This window comes from Dermacentor variabilis, chromosome 10 (assembly GCF_050947875.1).
Source record: "Dermacentor variabilis isolate Ectoservices chromosome 10, ASM5094787v1, whole genome shotgun sequence".
NCBI lineage: Eukaryota > Metazoa > Arthropoda > Arachnida > Ixodida > Ixodidae > Dermacentor > Dermacentor variabilis.
The window spans coordinates 5561111-5580680 of record NC_134577.1 but is presented as its reverse complement, the minus strand read 5'-3'; the positions used below and the strand labels follow the sequence as shown (position 1 = coordinate 5580680).

Genomic DNA, 19570 nt, shown 5'->3' with positions numbered 1-19570 from the left:
CTGACACTCATGAGCTACTAAAGGCTTAGGCCTTAAAAACTTTGCTTGATGCGCGCAACGCGTTCTCTCTGAAAGCGATCCTGTGCTACATTGAGCACGCGTGACCCGATCGAAAGCATCACTACCTCAACACGCATGAGTAATTACGTGCGACTTCCAAGAGACATGCTGCCGAACGCAAACGCTGCACATGGTTTGACGCGTTCTCTTGCGAGAGAGAGTGTCGGTGAACGCGAAATACAGCAATTCTTCCTTGAACTGCGCACAAGTTAACTGCATGTGTTACACCAGAACAATGGTGTTCTGTACAATGAATGAACTCGGTCGACCAAGCAGCACTTCAAAACAAACTGCAATTAAGCGCTATTTCGTTCAAGCGCGGCCGACGAGCAAGCAGAAGCAACAATTGCGATGGACTAGTAGAAACTCGACGACCTCCGGACGGCTGGTGCATTGGCGGAGGCACCGACATCACAAGCTCAAACGTAAGGCCCAAGTTCATTTTAGAGTGCGTGTATCGATTGTATGCATGTTACTGTACATGCCACTGAAAAGCGTAAGTTAAGGTAGCCAGTTATTTAGTGTTCTTTGAAAAAACGCATTTGCCGCATAGTGAAAAAAGTCTTGAACAGTAACGCAAAGCTGATAAGACGTATAATATGTATGATCTACCAGCACCATGCTGCATAATATAAGAAGCGGGCAAACAGTTGCGACAATGAAAATGACTAACGAACGAACATATGTATATAGGTGTATATATATATAAAAAAAAGAAGCCCACAAGAACGCTCGCTAGCAGACGCCCCCGCCTACCGGCGCCGTCGATGCGCCGGCGGAAGCAGCCAGCCGCCGCCACCGGAAGTTGAAAAGGCAACGAGTGCCGCCTCACGGAATTTATGCTGAACTAAGGGAACCGCCGCCGCAATGGGAAAGCGAGCAACGCGGCTGGCATCTAGTAAAGGAGGCATTGCCACAGCGCAGCAGCGCCAGATTTCCCTCTAGGTAATGTAGTGAGAAACTCTATGCCACTAACGCTCCTTAAACTTCGCTTTACATACCACTAAAGTCCCTTGATAATTTGAAAGTAACGACACTCTTTGAACTCTGCCGCCGCCGCGCGACCTCCTCGCCTCCTCCTCGCCCCTTGTGCGTTCCCCCCTCGGTTACCAGTTTTGCCCCCGTTTTTTCTGCACGCCGATTGGTCTCCCTGCCGTTGCCCTTGGAAACGCGCGTATCTTGGGTTTTGCTTGTGTTTTTCTTTTTCGTTCGCGCCATTTTCCTCCTGAGCACGGTTGGCTCGGCGCTTTAGCTCGGCGTAGCGAACGTTGTACGCCGTGTTTCCTGCTCTCTGTGCTAGCGCTGTGCCGGGCTGTTGCGCATATAACTGCAGCAAGAAGCCTCAAAATGGCTATGCCATTTTTATGATACCACAAAGAAAGCGTGACCACTTGCGCAGGAAGCAGTGGCTGCGTGACATTGGCCGAAATAACTTTATTCCGACAAAGAACAGCGTTGTTTGCGAGCTGAGGCGTCTTTCTTAGAGCTCGTAGCACAGCATCCCGTAATGCTGCATTTTTTTTTCGTTCTTCCGGCCTGCTCACCAGCGCTTTTGTTGCGGTTGGCCTCAGTATGCTTAATATTGCCCTCGCACGTCGCTAACTGTTGTTATTCAGTCGGAAGTCCAGCATTATAGATTCTGCTTTGCACCCTGAAAAAATTAGTGGCAAATATACCCGTATATTGCAGGTGATAAGCGTTAGCTAGTCAACATTGAGTTTTTTTTTTTAGTTTTAAGCCGAAAGCCTTTAGATCTCTATATTTCAACGTCGCGTTGTAAACTGGAAGTATCACGTGGCCCAAGGAAGGCCAGAGGTGACCCAAATCATGTCCACCCCTGTATAAGAGAATGATTACCCCATTAATGAATCATTAGTGATTGACATAAGGTGTATTAGGGAGGATTAATGTGATTAGAGTGTATTAAAGAAGATTAAGGTGGATTAGAGTGCGTTAAGAAGGATTAAGATGCATGAATAAAGATTAAGGTGGGTGGAGGAGGATTAAGGCAGATTATGGTGGATTACGGTGAAGGGTTGATGAAAGGGTATTAGGACCGATTACGGTGGAATAGGGTGCATGAACTAGGATTAGGGAGGATTAAGGTGGATAAAGTAAGATTAAGGTCCATTAATGTGGATTAAGGTGAATTAGGATTGATAAAGGGGGATTAAGGCCGATTAGGCTGGATTAGTGTAGATTAAGGTGGATTAGGGACCATGGAGCTGGATTAGGCTTGATAGAGGTGGATTAGGGTGTATTAAGGTAGATTGGGACTATTAGGCAGGATAACGTTGGATTAAGATGTATGAATAAGGATTAAGGTATTAAGGCGGATTATGATGGATGCGGATTGATAAAGAGAATTAAGACCGTATATGGTAGGCTAAGGTGCATTAGGGCGATGTACGTTGATTAGGTTGTATTAAGGTGGATTGGGAGTACTAAGCTGGATTATGGTGGATGAAGGAGCATTAAGGTGGATTAGGGTGAACTAAGGTGAATTAGGTTTCATTGAGTATTAAGACCGATTAGACTACCACAATCCTCCTAATGCACATTAATCAACTGAATCCACATTCATCGACCTTAATCCTCCTTCATTCACTTTAATCCACCATAATCCACGAGAGTCCTCCTTAATGCACCCTAATCCACCTTTATCGACATTAATCTACTCTAACCCTCTTTATTGCACTTTAATCCTCCTTAATCAACCCTACTGCTTCCTCATTCACTTTAATCCACCCTAATACACTATAATCGTCCTTGATTCACCCTAATCCACATTCATTTACCTTAGTCCACCCTAATCCTCCTTAATCCACCCTTATCCACCTTCATTCACTTTAATTCGCTTTAGCCCACCATAATCCTGAATGCACCTTAATCCTTCTTAATCCACCCTCATCCTCCTTCATGCACTTTAATCCACCCTAATCCACTATAATCGTCCTTAATGCACCTCAACGTACCTTCATCCACCCTAATCCACCTTCATCGACCTTAATCCAACCTTGTCCTCCTTTATGCACCTTAATCCACTTTCATCAACTTTAATCCACCTTAACACTCCTTAATACACCCGAATTCATCTTAATCCAATCACTAATCATCATTACTTTGCTAATCATTAATCATCTCATGCGCGGCTGCGCATGCTTTGGTTCGCTTCCCGCCTTTCTTCGGTCACGTGATATTTTCTGTAGCTCACAATGGGACCTTGAAACAGAGGTCTAAGGCTTTCGCTTAATAAGCCACACACAAAGGGATGTGTCACAAGCAATACTAGATCAGACGCACGAAGTAAAGCATCTGATCATGTGGCAGAAAAATTGTCTGGAGCATAGAACTCGCCCCAAAGCTCCCTTTACATCGGTATACCCCGTTCATACGGCTTTAAGAAAAAACCAACCTCCTCACAAACGTTGCCTTCAGCATTATCGATGCTGTTATTAGCATTTCTCAAAATTTTGAACCCCAGTGGGGCGCGCAACTGGCCCAAAAGAACACGCCTCCATAGAATCCTGCGGCCCGTCCGCGGGAGCCCAGGAGGAATAGCGTGCCGTGCGCAGCCGGCGGGTGAGGAGAATCGAGGAGGAAAGTGCCGTGAGGAGGAGAGTGTCGCTACTTTCAAATCATCAAGGGGCTTTACATACCACAGCGCAGCAGCGCCAGATTTCCCTCTAGGTATTGTAGTGAGAAACTCTATGCTCACTATATTACCTAGAGGGAAATCTGGTGTTGCTGCACTGTGGTAGAGTGTACTACACCAACGCCTCCTGCCGCCTGCGCCGAAATCCTGCTGCCCTTACCTTTCTGTTTTTTCTCCTTTCCACTTGAGGTGGTAGCTAGCGATCTTTACGGTGGTCGCTTGCAACACATGCGCGCATGCACACATCACCGCATGGCAGCGCGGCCGCCGCTACCGCCGCGACACCACTTCTAGAACGCCATAACACCACCCCCCTTGGCGGAGATAGGGAAGTAGGTCGAGCTATCTCTTGACAATCGACCGCAACTCAAGCCGCGACTGCTACAATGGGTAAACGAGCGACGCCGCAGGCATCTTTCTAGAGGAGGAGGAGGCGTTGACTACACCGAGGCAGGAAAATCCTTCCTCCGAAGGAAGCCGCCTGGTTAGCTCAGATGGTAGAGCGGCTGCTCCGAAAAGGCGGTAGTGGTCCCGGGTTCGAGTCCCGGATCAGGACAAATTTTTCTTCAACCCTGAGGATTTTTTTTCGAGGAACCCGTATGGGTTTCCTTTGTAGCAATTGCTACGAACGGGTGGATGTCTGATTTTCCCTTTATTAATTACTTCTCCACCTTGCGGGTTTCCGCAGAACTACTTCGTCAAACACTCGCCTTTGCTTCCTGTTGTCGAAAAATTGAACTTCAACCCTGAGGCTTTTCTTTCGAGGAACCCGTACGGGTTTCCTTTGAAGCAATTGCAACGAAAGGGTGGATGTCTGATTTTCCCTTTATTCAAATTACCATTTACACTGTGTGCACAGCGTATACCTTACACATTGTAAACCGAAGGATTTACCGGGCCACATAAATTTAGCAATTTCAATTCTCGCAAACTTCTGTAGCTTTAACATGCAACACAATGCGCTCGTACAGTCGTGCTGCCTAGCTAGCCCAACGCGGTAAAGAAACGGAAAATAATATAAGCGGCAAGCAGCTGTGAAAAATAGGGCACTTCGTACATGTATTGTAATTCCCCAGTGCCCTATTTTTCACAGCTGATAGGAACCATCACCCCTTTCCAATCCCTCTCACCACTTCGTACCTATTGTAATTCCACAGTGCACTATTTTTCACAGCTGCATTCCGGCTAAATTCAGTCGTTACGTATTTTTCATGTTCCGTTGGGTAGCGTTTCACGGAGGTTTGCCGCGTGTTAGCAAGGTAAACTCCTGCGCATGAGATCAGAGGTTCGAGCAAGGTTGGAAATTAAGTAGGCTAGGTGCAGCTCACGGGATTGCACTAAATCATAGGGTATACAGGGTTACATATGAGATGGACATGATTCGAGGGCAGGGATTGCTAGCTGCAAGATAGAACTTGAAGAGCAATTGCGAGAAATTGGGTGAAAGCGGTGGGCTAGGGAAGTTCTCAGTTACTTGTGCGCGAGGAATGTTGACACAAAATGGTGAAAGTGAACCAGAAAATAGTCAAGCAAATATTTGGACGGCGGGTAGAGGGGGGGGAGGGGGGGCAAATCAACCAAGAATCATCGGTTAAGAAAAAACAGAGAACGCAAAGACAAACTCCTAGCACTCCACGGAAAAGAATATTTTAACAACGAGGATGCACGCTTTCCGTTGCTGAAATAGCACTTTGGTTAAAAAGTTTTTCATTGCTATAAGGTGTGCAGCCACTTTGCATCAAATTATGTTATCATCCCTATGCTATATTTAAAGATGATGATGTTAAAAAACAACTAAAATTTTGTTTACGAATTGATGCACTTATATATGTTGATGGCTTAGCTGGTACGTGACTTAGAAAAACGAACAGCGCTAAAAACAGGGCCAAACAAAAACAAGACAGCGCACTATCGTGTAGCTTGTCAGACAGACTTGATACCATAGAGTTTGTAGATGCTTGTTGCAGCTGCATCAGGTAACAGTGGAGATCACTGATGTTTTTTAGCCAGATCGTCTAGTGAGTGATACGACTACCTGCAGAAGAGAGCGGAGACTATTTCCAAGACGCCTAGCTATCACCCATGCAATCGCGCTTTCGGCGTTGTGGACATGCTATATTATTCTAGATTTAAAAATACAGGAACGAAGCTTTGCGTTAGAACTTCGATAGTAGCATATGATGCAAGTTTCACTTTCGGTTGCCTGCCGTCCGACTTGTTATGTGTTTGGAAGTAACTTGCGATCACGTATTGTCCTCACGCGATGCATATAGTTATTCGATTACACGCGGGAATTGATGAGGCAGACAGTCTGAAGCAAGGCTGCTCCCTGTTTAGAAGCCTTTGTGAAAATTAAGGCATTCGTTGTTCACAATAAAATAAGGGCCAGTATTGCGCAATATCATTTAAGTAAAGGGCCAGTAACTTCGAGAGATTGGAAAGCCTTGGGTGTCTCCCGACATCTATTCTGAAAATTGCCGATACGTTTAGTAGGATGGGCTCTCCGCAGCACGAGTTAGGACGGGGTCGGCGAGCCTCAGCTAGGCGACTGGCCACGGCCGTCTGCTGTTCATGATCGGGCAGTGACGAAATACTCTATATATCCGCCAACTTCGTTCTTGAATGCCTTTTATGCACCCCCCCGCCCCCACTCGCTCCTCGTATATGTCAACCCCCCCCTCCCCTAAAATTCTTTTCCGTTAGTAACTAATATATCAACCTCTTCAATATTCACCAGGTTGTTGAACGATGCAGCGGCCCCTAACATTCCTAAATTTCTGTTTCTGCATGGACATATAGAGGCCGTATTCTCCTACCTGCCCTGGCTCCCACTTGCTGTAGCGGTTTGCCCAGCACACCCGTCCTTAATTGCCGTGCGCAAATCGGAGTTCTGCAGGTCTTCCTTTCTTGTCCTGTTTTTATTCTCTACAGCGTGTACAAACAAGCATAACAGAAGCTCTTCTGAAGTTTATTAACACAATGAAAGTCAGAGACAAGGGAACGAAAATAATAATAATATGCGGATCCCACGCACTCTGTGGATCGATGTAAGGGCAGCTTTCGGTGCTGTTTCCTTTCTTTATAATTGGCGATAATCAGCGGTGATTGACGGCAAATGTATTATTACTTTAACCTTAGGCGAAAACGAGAGTGGTGAGTTGATGTTAAAAACATTACCTTGCGTGCACCACTGCTGTTTGTATGCGTACACAGGGAGACGTGTTTGCTTCAGTTGTTGTGCGCCATTGTTCATAATGGCTGAGAGGGTTCAGCGTACCATTGCCTCACATGGCGCATCGCATCGTGGCGGAAGTAATGCAGTGCGGTCGTGGTCAAACCCGCTACCTCGCAGTGATACCGCGGCGGGCACAGAAGTGTTGATTTGACGTGTGACCGCTACCGTAGTGTCGCCTAGACCCTACTACGGTGCACTATAATGCGGTTTTGCTTCTGCACGCCCTGCCAAGTTGTCCGCTTGTTGATTTTTTTAGAAATAACAGAAATTACGTGTCGTACCCTACCTTGTACTTAAATTTATCCAGTCTGTCCGCAACCGTTGTTGTGTAGCGTTTCAATCCGAGCCATATCTCAGGCTCATTGCCTTCTCCCCTTCCCGCCCTCTCCCCAATGTTGCGAGCAAAGAGTGCCAAGTCTGCTATTCTAGTTTCGTGGCTGCGTCGGTATTTGTTCCCATTTCTGCCTCCTCTCACGCTCCTCCCTACTCTGAACAGTTGCACCACGGCCGCTCAATTGAGCGGCCGTGGTTGCACGAACGTAAGCGCTGCTGCAATGCTATGGCGGGTAAGTGGGGGGGATCACGGATATGCTTATGTGGCGACGCCCATGCAGGGAGCTCCAGAGGGCATTGTGCACATTCGATGCGGTGCAAAGGCCCAAACGAGTTTCTCGCGTCACCATTTCTATCTTAAAACTTCTTTCCGGGCGAGTTGGTGCGCACTTCATTTGAAAATTTTAACAGCGCTAACACATGCAACCAGTGAATCTCTTTGATGCCAGCATGGGTCGCTGGATATTTGACACGACCTTCAATGCATCTCTTTCACGCCGTTTATCTGAGTCACCGCGCATGTGATGCACTTCAATATGGAAATAAAGTAACAAGAAATCCTTCAATATATATATATATATATATATATTGGTGCTGAGCGGAATCCAGAGCGCGTAATCCGAAAATCTTGTCTGCACCCACGCCACATACGTGCGGACCCCGCTGAGTATTTTAATGATTGGAAAATGTAGAGAGGTCGGCCGGATATTGGAGCATCTGGCCTGCTACTCTACGTAAGGGAAGGGGAAGAGTGGAAGACCCCGCAGAATTAAATGAGGAAAGCAGAGCTATATGAGTCCGGCTGCAGCACATGCCTCATGCATGACGCGCTTCTGTGCTTCCACATGCATAGTCGCCTTATAAATTACTTCAATATACTAATCGCACTAACGTCGAACAGGCATATCTGGTATATTGTTTGTTCCTAATTCTTTTTAATAAACGCCTTCTCTCTCCCCAACACATTATATGTGTATCGTATAACCACATATATAGAAGGTTAAGAGGAAGAAGCTTCGCGCGTTCTTTGAACGTGAGGAACAAACTGGCGGGTGCGAGTGAGCTCCAATATGGCCGTCGATCTGGGCCTGCGCACCCCTTTACTGTGTGCCTAGCCACGCGATTGATGCTGCAGTTTGGAAATTTCTTGGCGATGGTTGGAGCAGAAGATGACGGCCTCCTTGGTGCCTCGCAAGTCGTCGACTGCGTACGATGAAACCTTGAACTCGGCTTCCTACAACAGCGGGATCTTTGTCACGTTTGCGTCCGCCAGGGAACGCAGGTGTACGTAGAAACTATACGAATACTCATACTTGTTCACAGGCTGCGGGTTCCGACGAGGTGACCCAGCTGTAATCTACCAACTCTGTGAACAAGCATGTTATCGCGATCGTAAGTCGGACCGCCGTGCGTACATATCGTAGATCTCTCTCTCTCTCTTTTTAATCTGCTCTACTGAGTCATTGTACATCTTCCTGCGGTGTATGTTTTCTGTCTTCGTCCCATTGCGCTGCTTCAATTTACCTACCCAGTTAACATGCAACTCACGGCTGTTAGTTCTTTTTTACTTTCCAGCAGCATGGCAGTAATCCAGTTAGGTGATTAAAAAAAAAAAAAAAAATCAGGTTACTCTGCCAAGTTGTTCCATTGCGGAAACTGTGTGCACATCAAACTGGCCGCACTACGTGATGCTGCATCTGCTAAATATATTGTTAAGATTTATTTTTGCGCTCACGTAACTTCTATTTCCTTTTTTTTTTTAAAACGTCAACGGTTCAAGAAGTGCGCCACCACTGCATCGTGCGCTTAATGTTGTGAATGTTTAAAGAAAACAAAAGCTAGCACCTCGCACCACTTAGTAAGTCTTATTTCCTTTCCTTATTTTTTTCTTTTTAGGGAATCTTATGAACCAATTCTTTACAAGGAGATTTTACAGAGAATACAAAAACCCAAGTAAGTCCCAAATTGAAAAACACCGCGCAAAACTAAGCTTTCAACTTCTGCTCTATTAGTACCTATAGATTACTGATGTGTGTCACGGTTATGAAGACTTGTAAGTATTGTGTCATTCCTCTGTTAGTTGAAAATTACTTTCGCTGTGTCAAACGGCATTGAACTTCATATGTGTATCCAGATTAATTGGGATGAAATATTTTGCGATGTTGTTTAACTTTCTTAAGTTTGTGCATCTGTAAAGACAGTTGCCACTATGGCGAGCTCTCTAGACAGTAACTCTAGTACGTCAGTCATTTGTTTATTTTTGTCGCAGCTCACGTGAACAGTAAGCGGGGTGACCTTTGCGGTTTTTTACGGCGGTCTCACTCAACTGTCAGCTGCGCCTGAGTTTTCTTACCCCCGCCAGAAAACTAGAACACCCAAGGATGAAAGCGCGTTGACCTTTCGCGTCCGTTAAACTCGCAGGGACCGCGCGATCATTTCTGGCTGCGGTATGTAGCAGTTTCATTTAGGCCGCCTCTCATTTATGCGTCAGATGTTGCAGCGCTTGGCCGTCTTCGATGCCGGTTTTGTAATGTCTTCTGCAGGAGCGCACAGGAACTGTTGACGTTTTGGCTGAAGTTGCATAAAACCGCTTGCAAAGAGTGTGCTTGTATTGCGGCGATATTTGCCTTGCAGTGTCAATCATCCCAATGTTTCATTTCGTTAACTCAAGCAAGTCCGTAAACCAAGCACATAGCCGCGGACAACGGCTGTGTGATCACGATCGCTTTTAATAGGTTGTAGCTTGGTCTGGAGTATAGTAGCTAGCTGGGCGAGTCGGTACATCTCCGTGACTATTACACACAGTGCGCATTAAAAAAACGCGGACGAAGAATAGACAAACACGAGCGCTCGTGTTTGTCCATTCTTCGTCCGTGTCTCTTATTGCGCGCTGTGTGTAATATTAGTTACGAGCTTTGTGGCGTCACTTAATCACAAAATTAATTCAGCGTCTATGTAAAATGAGTCGATGTTCAAGTCGTCTGAGAGTTCCGTGCTCAAACATTGACGTTATTTTAGGTTGAGGTTCAAGTGACTGCACTAGTTATACACTAGCTAGTTTAATGACTGCACTAATTTGTACATAACCTGCTTCATCGACTGTGTCACCGTTACGCTGCAAATAACTGTGGCCAATAAGTAAATATTACATATTTGCTGATATAGATTACGTCCATTGCATTTTTTTTTACGATAACGCTTACTATAAAATTCTTGCCGTTGCGCGTTTCTGATGGTCATGTATTACGTGATTATAAAGTTAAGCTGCGAGCTATATTTGGAGCAGCATAGACCTGGCTATTTGTTACTTTCAAATAACTTTTGATTGTCGGCAGCCGTTGATGGTTGTTATAACTGAAATCATTTGATCGGGTTGCGTTACATTAAGGTTCCACGTACGGTATATGCCAGCTAGATGTTTTAGTTTTGCATACTGCAACCTACATCATGCTTGTGTTGTGCAGAAGGCACACCTGCAGTATGAAATGAGAACAACTGCTTACATTAAACTTCAGGTGGCTCCGTTTGATTGCCTTCAATCATGCAATCACATCTTCAGCATACACAAATGTTGCCTTACCTCAATTTTGCTTTGCAGACCCGCGCATTGTTGCATCTTTGGAATCCAACGGCTTGTTAGAGCACGCCATGCACATTGCCAACTGGTCTGGAAATGAGTCGTCACGATCTGCCCTTCCCATTAACGTATTCCACCTCAACAATGGGGTCCTGGAAGGCACCATTTACAGGCTTGCCAAAGGTAACTTATATGGCTGTTATGATTGTTTATGGAATTTGCATAGTGCAGAGGTTTATAACTTATTTGATGTGATGCTTTACTGTGTTGTTCTGTTTTTCCTTTAATATTGTTAGGGGAATGTACTATAAAGTGTATTTAATAAATATATCAAACTGAAACTGAACTATAATGTTGCGATCTTTATTTTCTACTTGACAAAACTTTTCAGTTCAGGTCAATGACCGTCTCTGGAACTTTGTGGCTCAAATGTGCTATTACATTTATAAATGCACTTGCTGTCACTTGAAAATTATTGACACTGTTGCAATATTGCACAGGGTTCGTTGGGAATTGGACATGTTAGTGATAAAGTTTTGAGCATTTAAAATGGCTCACTGGTCACACATGCTTTGCTAGCGCTGTGAGATCTATATGACTGTTGATAAATGCCAGTGCTTCCTAGTCAAGGCAGGCAGTTTTGGCAAACGTGTTGGTGAAATCTTGGTACTTGGATGTATTCTTGCCTCCTTGCCCATCGCGTTGCTCTTCCGCACACCGTTGTCACTATCACCGACAACTCCACCAGTCTTCCTTTCGTCAACTTCGGAATTGGCGACCATGTCCTACCACAAGGCACAGCCTTAGGTACACTGTCCTCCTTCCTAGACTGCCAATTGCCAGCTTTGACTGCTGATATTTCGTCATGTCCCGTTGACTTTCCATCTTCATTGCCAGGTATCTTTCCTGAGTTCACATACATGATTGCTCCCAACCTTCTTCCTCACCATGCTGACCAGCTATGCCACCTGCTTGCCTCATTCAGCGACATTTTTCACCTGAACGGTCTCGAAACATGCCATATTGACACCAGTGATGCACACCCTATTCACAGGTGACCATACCATGTGTCTTTGCATGAATGACCAGTCATTCAAACAGAGGTTGAGAAGATGCTCTCACGAGGTATTGTTGAACTGGGGCACGATCGGAGATCTTTGTTCGATACACATTCTGTTCGGTTGCAGCAACGTCACAAAGTTGCAGTATGCAAAATTTGTGAGAACGGGGCAGAGAGGCAGACGTTTCATTTCCTTGGGCCCTGCGCAGGCAACCACATTCTTGAAGCTTATCTCACTCCTGACATCTCCGCCCATTCTGGCACACTTTGACCCATATGCTCCAACAGAAGTCCACACTGATGCCAGTGGTCATGAATCATTTCGTTGCCATTTTATGCCGTCAGTGAGGTCACGACCGTGTGATTGCATATGCCAGCTGTGAGCGGTGTATATGGTGCTTGTGCTATAAGCGGGGCTAAATATATGTTCCAAGCTTGGATTGAATCAGGATCAGCATGTTTTGCTCTTCATTTTTTATTTGGCAAATACTTTGAAGCAGCGACTTGTCACGTTTCTGACTTGGTAAGGTTTCGTGGTGCTGTCACTATCTGATTATTTTCTGCCTGATCACTCGTGGGTGTGCTCATTTCTGATAGATTTGTTCTTACTGCACACAAAGCTTGAAACATAGCTGTTCTGTGCATTGTAATACCTTGTAGCAAATATGCATTATTGCTACTAACTCGCTTACTCTTGTGGACTGTTGTGAAACAATCAGCTTCGACCATTCATGTGCTGTTGGTGTAGTCAGTCTTTTATTGTGTGTGTAAAGTGTGCATATATTCAATTGTGCACCCATTCACTTATTCTTCATACGTCGGCGACAGAGTGGGGGTAAGCTTGCGTGCCAGTTGGGGTAGATGTGTGTAAATAGCGTGCCAGAACTTACTATGATAGGAAGTGGTGCTACTCCTTTTGTCATTGTTTAATGAGTGGTACTCACTCTTGCCGATGTTCCGGGGTTGAAGTCCTTTCTTTGGAAGTTAGCGATACAATGCTGGCGGATGAGTGAAGTCTTATTCTTAGAGAAGGTCATGCACCGCAAAGGGCCAGCAGAACAGGTTGTCCTTATGTAGCAGCGGTCCGTGAGCTTGGTCACACAGATTCATTCCATTCCTTAATATGCCAGTCACTATTTTTGCAGCCAACTACTGCACACATCTTCAATCCATCGCTTCACACTTTGCAGCACAACTGGAGCACAGTAAGCTAGCGAAAACTCTGTTGCATGTCCAGCAGCTGGTCGCACAGAAGCAAGGTAGAAGCGGTAATGGTTTTGTATTCATGCGCTGTCACTGAGGCAACGTGCGGTGCGTCGCTGAAAGTTCCATCTCGTTTCTATAGAATGAACTGCTCCTCGAAAAGGGTCAATAAAACTCAGTTTGCGGTCACCAGAGCCCTTCCAACCTCCTGTATAACAGATGTAGTAGACTGCCTGTTGCACAACATCATTCTTTACCATGGCACTCCTTATCAACTGGGGTTGCTACTTCCTCTCTATAGTTGTGGACGACTTGCTTTGCTCCTGTTCCATCAAACACAAACTTACTTCTGCATACCATCCGCAGACGAACGGTCTTGCTGAGCGGCTTAATCAAACAATAACGGACCTGCTCTCCACGTATGTTTCTGATGACCGCTGTGACTGGGATACTGCTCTGCCTTTTGTCACATTGGTGTGCAATTCATCACGCCGCGACACGGCAGGTTAGTCACCATTTTATTTGTTGTACGGCCACGACCCTGTATTGCCTTTGGCACAATACTGTCTACCCTTCAGGAGTCCATGTCTGAGTATGCCCGCAATGTCATTGCCTGAGCCACAGAAGCACGCCAAGTTGCTCACCGTCGCCTTTGTGCTTCTCAGACCAAACAGAAAATCATTTATGACAGTCATCACCGTGACGCCGACTATGCTCCCGGGAATCTTGTTCTTCTATGATCTCCGACCCGTTGCATTGGCCTCTCTGAAAAACTGATGTGTCGCTACTCCGGTCCCTATCGGGTCCTTTGCCAGGTGACCAACGTGACCTATGAGATCTCTCCACTCACACCTACTACTTGCTCCCTCCAGACTTCCAATGATATTGTTCATGTCATCCGCCTAAAACACTACCAGTCCTCTTCTACCTAAAAAGCACAGGGACGATGCTTCCGCGCTGGATGAAAATATGTTACACTGCCCTGCACAACATTGAGGAAGAGTATCAAGAGCTTGGGGCTGAAGAAGATGACACTTCTGTGATTGGCCTGCTGTGGACTTGTCCTTGTCAATCGTATACATATTGTAAATACATTTTCCATCTTGCTTCTTCCCTCCGCAACACTATAGTCAGAGGGCGGGCTGTCGGGAGGCTTCCCGCTCGTTTCCCGGTTCGCGTGCCAGCGGGCTGTGTTCGTGCGCTCTAGCATGTCCTCGCGGCGACGTTGGCCAAATCGCAGAACCCGCTGCCATGTTTTAAATAAAAGTCTGACAGCCTTGATGTCACTAGGTAGCATATGAGTGTTTATTAGCCACGTGCCTGTTCTTCTAAGTTCACATGTTACAAGACACCATCAAGCAAAAAGGATGTTCCCAAATTTATACATCCTGAACAAAATGTACCCAACACAATACAGAGACACCTGCCCATGGTGCGGGGCCACACCCACACTATACCATGTCACATGGGAATGTAAACACAATAAATCATTCCACCAACACAATAACCCGAGTGCGGAGCAATGGGAGAGTCGGCTTACCAGCTGCGAGCTCACGGCCCAAAGGGCCTTAGTGCAGCACGCTAGTCAGGTAGCTAGGCTCAGTGGAGCCCTGGAATAGGGGCCCACCCTTGCTGGAAGAGGCTCCAAGTCGCCGGCGCCCAAGACGACCGAGACCTCGAGACGCTAAATCCTTGAAGGAACCAAAATAAAGTTTCTCTCTCTCTCTCTCTCTCTCTCTCCAAACCTGCCCACCATGACTTTGAGTGGTGTTGGCCAACACTCCCAGCACTAGATCTAGTAAACAAAGATATCTAAGCGAGTGAGTGGACGGATTGATAGCCTACGCAGTAGCATGGTTGGTAGTGCAGTGCACACATAATGCGGAGGTAGTGGGTTTATTTCCCACCAGTGGCAAGTTATCTTTTCGTCCACTTTCATTTGCCTTTTTTTCAATTTCAACCACAGCCAATATTCCCAGTGCTTTCCATGGCTACATTGTCTGTTGGCTTTATATGGTCATATACAGTTAACCCTCGATATAATGAACTTCAATATAACGAAATTCTTGGTATCACGAAGTATTTAACTTTTCATAACTTCTTGTCATAGAATACCACGTATTTAGAACCTAAATATAACAAAGTGTGTTTGTATGCGATTTCAATATAACAAGATTTCACTTCCGCCGCAAAGGAATGCCGAGACAATAAATAGAAACTTCCGCGGTCGCAGATGGTCAAATGATTGAATTCCAAACAGCTGCTTGCAAATGGACCTCTCAAATCGCCCGCAGCGCGACAACCGCAACAGCCGAAGTGCAGCCACATTATGTTCCGTCTAAAGTCCAAGTGCGATAAGATCCTATCGCGGCCCATGCAATTTGTGCTTTAGGGGCGAGTGAAAGTTTGCGAGGGGGAGACAAGAAAGATGGTGGCTGCACGAGTGCCGCCTTCCCGCGTGAGCAGAGGGAAAGAGAGGGGGAGCTCACTCGTGGTAGCACGATAAAGCGCGCGCAAGGAGTTGGGGTGGGGAGGTAAGTTGGTGCTTCGCGATTTCTGGCGCGTGTCTCCGCCGTGGCTGCGCATGGCTGTAAGCGCGACTGAGCGCACAAGCAGCTGCTGCACACCCTGCTTTAGAAGTAATCTGCCTCGAGTGGGTGTGCCGAGCAGGCGTGGCATCATGTTAGTGGTCATCCCGCGCGTTTAGTATTGGATGTTGTGTAATCTCGAGTTTCAGGGACTTGGAGTGAGAGGCAGGCGAAGCATTCGCTATCAGTTCTGGGGGCGGAGTGCACATGTAAGCGTGGTTGGCTTTGCTCAATTCTTACTGCTGATGTGAAGATATTGTCGACGTGGCATGAAACCGTATCATTCGTCGCGGACTCCCAAATTGGTCAAAATAAATTGTTTTTTCATTCAGATTTGCCTTTTTTCGATTGCCCGACAATTTGGAAAATTCTGCAGCCCCTTTCCTTGTAAGAAAGATCGATCGGCGACTTACCGCCTTTGTTATATCAAGGTTTAACTGTATATATTGTTATGTAGATTATAATAACGAAAAATTTGCAGGATGCCTAAGCTTTGCCTTTAAGAGTGGAACGCAATAGCGTTCAAAGACCCCTTACTGCTTTTCATGCTTCCCGACAACTGCAGCTTATGTAACTGTAATGGTTACCTGGAAATGCTGTCTGCAAATGCTATGCACGAAGGTGAGCTTTCTGGTAGAAATACAGCCTCTTGTGTGGGTCGATCTCCTCTTATTGTTTTGCACTTTTAATATTTCAGTCTGAGAAGAGCTAACGTAAAGAACATGTGCTGTCTGTAGTTTTTTTCTGTTACATTTATTTGTGGGTTGCCGCTCTCTAAATTCCGAGGAATAACTTTGTAAAGAATGAAAGAGAAGGCATGAGCAACTTCGGTGGTAGAGATGTGGCTGGGTATGCATGGTTTGGAATTTGGTTCGAAATTCTTTTTTCCTAAGTGATGTCCAACACTGACGCTGGATACCGAAGCAGGATGCCGACGCCAGATTTTCTGCGACGTGGGCTAATGAAAGTGGATGAAAAGATAACTTGCCTGCCGCCGGCAGGAGCCGAACCTACAGACTCCACATCGCATGTACACTGTATGCGTGCGCACGCATGCACGCACGCGCGCACACGCATGCACGCACGCGCGCACACGCACGCACACACACGCACACACACGCGCACACACACAAATTATTCGACGTGTTGCCAATCTGATTTCTCACATTTTTACCATGCTGGTTACTGCAAAATATGTTTCAGCTGTCATTTCTTGAGGCGAACTTGCTTTCTTTAATAACCATTTATGATTTGATAGTGCCAATGTGATGACCCTTAAGAACGGCCTTTTCCTTGCGTGGTCATACTCTGATGAAGGCCGTGCCACGGCTGAAATGTTAGAAACCAAAAGCAGCTTTTTTGCATGTGTGACCATGTCTTCCTCTGAACACACATCAGACTCTAATATTTCCCATAAATTATATATATATGTGCGTGTGTGGTCATGTTTAACAAAATAGAGCCTCTTGGTTTCCCTTCTTCTCTCTCTCTCTCTCTCACACACACACACACACACACACACACACACACACACACACACACACACACACACACACACACACACACACACACACACACACACACACACACACACACACACACACACACGCACGCACGCACGCACGCGCACACACACTCACACACACACACACACACGCACGCACGCACACACACACACACACACACACACACACACACACACACACACACACACACACACACACACACACACACACACACACACACACACACAGTCTACAACTACATATATATATATTCTACAACTACAAACAGTCTATAAAGACCAGATAAATCAGATTTTTTTGCAGAACAAAAGATTCCACTGCCACCACCATCATGCTTTAGTCGCTGCACCCCCCCCCCCTTCTTGTTAAGAAATAGTGCTGGGTATGCCCTTGCATGGCCACTCGATGAAAACGCACAGGTGCGGTCTGCCGCACCGCACTGCTGTCTATGGGCGAGAGCGTGGAAGCAGAGTTTACAGTTGTCGCCGCGTTTCGCGAGGAGGGCGCTAGTTGTCAGGGAGAGCCCGCGCGAGGCTCTGGCGGGAAAGAGTGAGCATTAAAATGTGCGCGCAGCTCAGTGTTTTATCAGAGTTTACAGTTGTCGCCGCGTTTCGCGAGGAGGGTGCTAGTTGTCAGGGACAGCCCGCACGAGGCTCTGGCGGGAAAGAGTGAGCATTAAAATGTGCGCGCAGCTCAGTGTTTTATTGTGCCATTTTATTATTATTATTATTATTGTGTCATTTATTATTTCATTATTATTTATTCACATGCATCGTTACCGTTTAGTGTCACTCAAGACAGTTTACACCTGCGTGATCTTTTATGCTTGCGGCACAATGCCGCGCAACTGTTGTGTGCCGCTGTGTACGATGAATGCTTCGAAGAACACCCAAATCCTCTACCACGAGTTCCCTAGTGACGCAGAGCTCAGGGCAGCATGGCTGCGAAACATTTCCCGGGAGGTACCTGGTGGGAAAGGAACAATATGGCAGCCAAATGACAGGTCATTGGTGTGTGCTCTGCATTTTCCAGAGCGCCACTACAAGGTGACCGTCAAGTTGACTGTGTTTTGGCCAACTGCGGTGCCAACAGTGTTCCCCGGTTATCCCAGCTACATGAGCACGAGGACCACGTCAGCTCCAAAGAAGAAGCGGCCGCACTTGGAAAGAAGAGAGGATGATCCGCAGTCACGGGCAAAATGTGCGGCCACTGTTGCTTCACATGACGAGCCTGTTGTTAGTCAAAACGGTTCACTGCCTGACAGCAATGAAACCATGATGCCTAATAATACTGAACCCGTGGTTGAAGCCTGTGCTGAAATTGCATCATTTGCAGATGCATCATGCCAAACTTCTCTTGAGTTTGAAAAAATAACAGAAGAATCTAAGGAAACAACGCGCCGCCTTCAAGCAAAGGCCGCGCGTCTTAAAAAAGCGCTGCAGGCACTTCAAGATGAGGTTGATGGAGCTGAGGAGTGCGCACAATTTTTTGAAAAAAAAAGGACATTGCCTATTTTATGAAGGTACATCATAGTGCTGCACAAGGCGACAAGACTGCCGAGTTCATTAAGAACGAAGTCCGCAGTTTCTCCATGAAGACATCATTCTAAGGGAGTGTGTAATTTGGAAGGCTTGCCCAAGCAAAGGATATGAGCATGTAAGATCCAGAAATCCTTTTAAGCTTCCTTGCTGCTCAACACTGCAAAGATATATATGTTGGCCGTTCAACTGGTGAACTTGGCGTCAATTCGATGATAAAGGAGCGGCTGTGTATCGAATTTCTTCTTCCGCACTTGTTGCAATGCCAGGAGCTGACTTGTGGAGCGGAGGGCCACGCCATGGAAGTGTGCCAAGTTTTCCTGAGAAAGCTCTTGCGACCGGTCCTTGCAAACTGGGCAGGAGATATTAACCTGTCAGTTGAGCAACTTGTACGCCTGGTGCAAAAGCCTCTCGCCAGGAAAGTACTGTGTCTGTGATTAAGGCAACACGGAGTATTCTTTTTCCTACGCGGACAATAAAGCAGTTAGAACTTCTCCGTTGCTCTCAACATCTTCTTTTTTCTAGAGTGAAAAACACAATGCTTCAGTAAATACAAGCGCACTTGTCAACAAGCGGCTGTGCTGTTGCAGAGATAACTTTTGCATAGACTAACATCTTCGAGTGTACGGCGCAATGGCGAGAAAGGAGGAAACAAAGAGACGCGGACAATCTGAACTAGCCCAAGCAACCACTTTAGCTATAAACGAACAGTTGCTATATTTTGGTGGAAACATCGCCGAGCTGGTACATTCGATAGTCACGCTTACTAATATGATTAATGCTATAAAAACTTTA

General features: G+C 46.1%; 1 protein-coding gene across 3 annotated transcripts in view; it reads left to right on the top strand.

The window, feature by feature from the left end:
* Nucleotides 1-280: 280 nt before the first annotated feature.
* LOC142559762 (glycogen debranching enzyme) overlaps nt 281-19570 on the top strand; it is a 152236-nt gene continuing 132946 nt past the window's right edge. For 2 of the 3 annotated variants that reach the window (XM_075671390.1, XM_075671392.1), the window contains exons 1-3: nt 281-485; nt 9180-9236; nt 10882-11043. In XM_075671390.1, coding sequence (XP_075527505.1) covers nt 296-485; nt 9180-9236; nt 10882-11043 — 409 coding nt within the window. In that variant the 5' untranslated portion in view covers nt 281-295. Of the gene's footprint in view, nt 486-9179; nt 9237-9537; nt 9731-10881; nt 11044-19570 lie in introns of those variants that run through there. The other variant, XM_075671391.1, reaches the window with a different exon arrangement.